At 59.5% G+C, this 4,662-nt stretch overlaps 1 protein-coding gene across 1 annotated transcript; it reads right to left on the bottom strand.

Annotated features, from left to right (window-relative positions):
- Positions 1-1,550: 1,550 nt before the first annotated feature.
- CEBPD (CCAAT enhancer binding protein delta) lies at positions 1,551-3,317 on the bottom strand. Its single transcript, XM_039702842.1, has one exon. It carries the CDS (start codon positions 3,047-3,049, stop codon positions 2,018-2,020), a length of 1,032 nt encoding a protein of 343 aa, XP_039558776.1. The 5' UTR covers positions 3,050-3,317; the 3' UTR covers positions 1,551-2,017.
- Between the last annotated feature and the right edge of the window lie 1,345 nt (positions 3,318-4,662).

The raw sequence follows: 4,662 nt of genomic DNA, 5'->3' as shown, positions 1-4,662 counted from the left end.
GTTGGTTTAAGCTGAGTTTTATCAGCGTATCCCAGACCTGCTGCAAAACACTGTGTGGTATGTGAATTCTGAGTTATCACTTTGCAATAGTTGTTATAAAGACAGAGATTTGAACACATATAAAGTTAATGTTTCACAGCTAATTGGTCTGTCAGCATAGAAGCTGTGAGTTATCTGTAGCTTCCCACAAAGCGGGTGTTTCACTATAATTTCTTTTATGGGTAAGCAGCAAACTGCTTGTAGGCCACGCAATAACCCCCACCCAGACTGTGGAGATTACAGATCAGATAAATGCCAAAATCTTCCTCTGTGTGCATTGCAAGAATTAATGTAAGAATTAAGAGACTGCATGGGTTTCCCCCCCCCCTTACTCTTTCACAGTGTTTAAAAGCCCCTTACAGGTCAGAGGAGGAGGAACGAGTGGTTTTAGTGCAGGTCCCATGTGCGATTAACCAGCAGAAAAGGAACAGCAAACTTGCCACACTGGTCATTTCTGCGGCTCAGGCCAATCGTGAAAAGTCTTATGGATGGCACAATTACTAAAGGAATGACCCAGCTTTTGAATTCCCCTTTGAATTCCCCTTTTTTTTCCCCCATCTCCTCCAAGCATTTCAGTCTCTTACCTGCCTCCCTGTAAGGAAAAAGGATATGAGAGCCCATTCCTGCGTAGAGGTCTGTTTGTGAGACTGGGGTTGCCCCTTCAAAACCATTTAGGATTTGAGTCTCAGGGAAAACTGGAGGGGTTTGTTGTGTCAGGCCATTTTTCTGCCAGTGCCCTAGAGATGCTGTAGCTGCTCTAACACTGCACTACTGAAATTTAGACAAGTTGCCCGATTTCTGTGATCTGTTCACTCACTCAGCAATGAGCAGCAGCGTTGCCTTGCCTTGCCGCTCTGTCACTAGCAGGGATCAGTGAAACTCATTGTGACCACTGACTCTGTGATGAGCAGCAGTTGCCCACTCTCACTTTCACTAGCCAGGGTCAGTGAAAGTGTCCAGCTCCTGGAGTGGGCTGAAGCCTGAGGCTGCCAGACACCTCTGGGACTCACTACAGAGCTCTGGTCCTGCTATCGAACATGTTAGTGTAGGTGCGGCTTTGCATTATCTAGAATGGAAACCCTTGGAAGCTTTTTAAACAGGAATTTTTAACTAGTGGTATTCTTTTAATGATGTTCTTCTAGTCCCATGCACTTTTTTTTTTTTTTTAGATATAGAATACGGTATTTCTGGCAGAGTCCCGCTCACAGAGCAGTCTCTCTCGATGTGCAGCTTCTCGGTCCCACCAGCGCCACGGCAACCCCTGACTCAGCACTCCGGCTCCGGGGGGAGCAGACTTCGCGGCCCAGGGGTCTCCCGGCTGCTCCCACCCCTGCATCGCTCTCTGGATGCTTTGGGAAGTAACGCAGCGCCCCTCGCTTGCCCTCGCCTCCCCTCTCGGCCCCTGGGACCCCCTGGCCGCGTTCCCGCCCGTGTTCAGCCCCTCCCGGGCAGCAGAGCTTTCCCCGCCGCCAGCCCCTTGCTGTCACGACACAGAGCAAACGAGAGCAGGGTTGATTTAAAATGCTTTTCTTTATTCTTAGAAATGCTGTAAAAATTGATATAAAAGGTTGAGCATGCTCAGTCTTTTTTTTTTTCCATCCTACTGTCTAAAATACATGGGATTTTGAATCATTTTAACAGATGTACCATAGCTGCATCGGTATGAGTAAAATGTAGAAAAGACGAAAACTACCATTACAAAAATAATTTAAGGGGAGAGAAGAAAAAAAAATAATATATTTAGCTTTTTTTCCCTTTTTCGCAAGTTTCGTGGTGAAAGACCCAGGCATCGCTCCACGTCGCTGCCGCGTTCCGAGCGCGGCCGCGGGCCGGCAGGTCCCGCCGCGGCTCCGCGCCTCCTGCCGCGCCCGGCCCGGCCCGGGGCGCCGCGGCACGGCCCGGCGAGGCTCGGCACGGCCCTCTGAGGTATTTATCCACCGTCTCCCGGAGTCCGTCTCTCCGTCCCGCTCCCCCCCGGTTACCGGCAGTCGGTGCCCGAGCCGGGCTGCAGGAAAGAAGCGCTGGGCAGCTGCTTGAAGAAGTGCCGGAGGCTGGTCAAGTCCCGGGTGAGCTGCTCGATCTTCTTGTGCAGCTTCTCGTTCTCGGCCGAAAGCTCCAGCAGCTTCTGCTGCATCTCCTGGTTGCGCCGCTTCGCCTTGTCGCGGCTCTTGCGCACGGCGATGTTGTTGCGCTCCCGGCGCTGCCGGTACTCGGGGCTAAACCTGTCCACGCACTTCTTGCCGCCGCGCTCCTTGCCCCCGGCGGCGGCGGCGGCGGGCGGCGGGACGCCCTGCGCCGGCCCGGGCACGGCGGCGGCGGGGCCCGGCGAGCGGGTGCTGCAGCTGGACGGGGAGCTGGAGCCCGGCGGCTCGGGGGACGTGGGCGGCGTGGGCTGCCCGCTCAGGTTCATGATGGTCTGGGCGCAGGTGGCGATCTGCGAGGGCAGCAGCGAGGAGGAGAGGTCGCTGTCGCTCCAGTCCGGCTCCTGCTTCAGAGCGCCGCGGGAGGAGAAGGAGGAGGAGGAAGAGGAGGAGGAGGAGGAGGAGGCGGTGCGGGGCTCGGAGCCCAGCAGGGTGGTCATGGCAGCGCCGAGGTCCTTGGCGGGGTCGCGGCCGGCGCCGCCGCCCGGTGGCAAGTACTCGCCGTATTCCCCGCCCCGCTCGGGCTTGTGGTTGCTGTTGAAGAGGTCGGCGAAGAGCTCGTCGTTGCAGAGCTCCAGGTTGGGCACGGCAGACATGGAGTCAATGTAGGAGCTGAAGTCGATGGCGCTCTCGTCCTCGTACATGGCCGGGGCGGCGGCGCTCAGCTCCGCCAGGTTGGTGCCGCTGCCCCCGAGGCCGCCCCCCGCCTCCTCGCCGCTCATCCCGCAGCCGCCGCGGGCCCCCGGCTTGCAGGCGGGACCCGGCCCGCCGCCGCTGCCCACCTTGGCGTCGTAGAAGTTGGCGGGCTCCAGGCACCAGCTCTTATAACATGCCGGCGAGTCCAGGCTGTAGAGAGCGGCGGCGCTCATGGGCGAGCGGGACGCGGCGCCGCACGGCCGCGGCGCGGGGGCTCCGGAGCGCGGGCACCAAACGCCGCTCCGCGACGCTCGCAGCTCCAGCCTCTGTCACGGGCAGGTGGGAGCGGGCTGCTGCTCACGCCGCCGCCGCCGCTGCTGCTGCTCGGTGGCACCGGCGCTGCCGCTGTAGCCCCGCCGTCGCCTCCCCGAGGGGGCCGATCCGGGCTCGGGTCACGCCGTGAGCAGCGGTAGGAGGCGGGGATGGGACAAGGCGTCTCAGGACCTGGGAGTGAAACGCCCGCTCGGTCCCTTCTTATACGGCGCGGGCCCCGCCTCCTGCCCCAATGACGGGGAACGACTGTTCCCGGCACCCCCGGGGACCCGGGGGCGGGAGCGGGTGGGGTGCGCGGCCGCGGAGGCAGGGCTGCCGCCGCAGCGAGCTGCCACCTCCCGGCGGAGGGTGGCCGCGGTCCGAGGTGCCCCCACCACGAGCACGGGACGGTGCGGGTGCCTTTCGGGCTCCTGCCGCCCTCCCCGCACCGTGCCGTCCCCGGGGAGCGCTGCCCCGACGCCGGTACCGGCACCCCATTCCCCCGGCTCAGCGATGATTTTCCCTTTCCCGCGCGGGCCAGCGGAAAAGCTGGCTGGAAACGCTGATTTTACCCCGCCGCCGCCGCCGCCACCAGCACCGCGCTGCATCCCCCCACGCGCTTCCCCGGCGGCGCCTGGGATGGAGCGATACGGGGAAGATGCTGCCTGCCCCACGCGTGTCTCTGTGCATCACCCGAGCGCCCTCCGGAGGCTCATCTCCCTTCGCTGGAGCGCGGGCAGCTTCCCCCGAGGAGGATGTAAATCCCCCGCTCCGGGGAGAGGGTGGCCCCTTGGATTTCTTCTGGCAGGACCCTCTGGTGGGTCAGGGGTCTCTGAGGCATCTTTAGCTGCCTCACGCTCTCTGCGTGAAGTTATGCCTCTTAAAGCCTTACATTAAGTTATTATGCAGGTTGTTCACCCCTGCCCCCTTGCATCCCACAAACTACTACTATTAAATTGGCAAGTACCAGAAAACTGAAAATACTTACAGCTAAAAGATAAGTTTTCTAGTTACATAATAGTTTCTAAAAGCCTGGTTCCACCCCCAGGTGCTCCACTGACTGAATTACCAAAGCAACACACAACAAAAACGCCCTTAAATTTACTTTTAAAAAAAATTATTTTCTTATTTATTTATCTTCCAGAAGACCCTTCTATATTTAAGACAGGACCATCCCGGGCGCCGAGTTTCCAGCCCGGCGCCCAGCTGACGCTGCTGGCAGGGAGCTGAGCCCTGCGGAGCGCGGTGCCACTCGCCCGGAGGTGGCTTTCTGGGGACCGTGGGTACGTGCCGGTCATGCCGGGCCTGCTGCCCCTCTCCGGGCAGGGCTCCATCTGCCGCCGCCGCAGCTGTTGCGGGGCCGCAGCTGTTTATCACAGGGGTGTGTGTTTTAGCATAAGTAGCTGGGAACAGGACTGGTACATGCTCTCCCCTTGGATGTAAACTCCACGTGGGAAGGCTTGTGGGATCAGTTAAAGTGTGCAGTGCCTGGCAGGTGGGGTTTTACATCTGGCAGCTAAGGTTTCGCTTGGAG

This window comes from Passer montanus, unplaced genomic scaffold, assembly GCF_014805655.1.
Source record: "Passer montanus isolate IOZ18808 unplaced genomic scaffold, ASM1480565v1 scaffold16, whole genome shotgun sequence".
Taxonomy (NCBI): Eukaryota; Metazoa; Chordata; class Aves; order Passeriformes; family Passeridae; genus Passer; species Passer montanus.
The sequence above is the reverse complement of the archived record's forward strand: the minus strand, read 5'-3'. Positions and strand labels throughout refer to the sequence as shown.

What these genes read in the sequence shown, in the direction of transcription:
- CEBPD (XM_039702842.1), bottom strand. Translation starts at nt 3,049, where the DNA reads ATGAGCGCCGCCGCTCTCTACAGCCTGGACTCGCCGGCATGTTATAAG.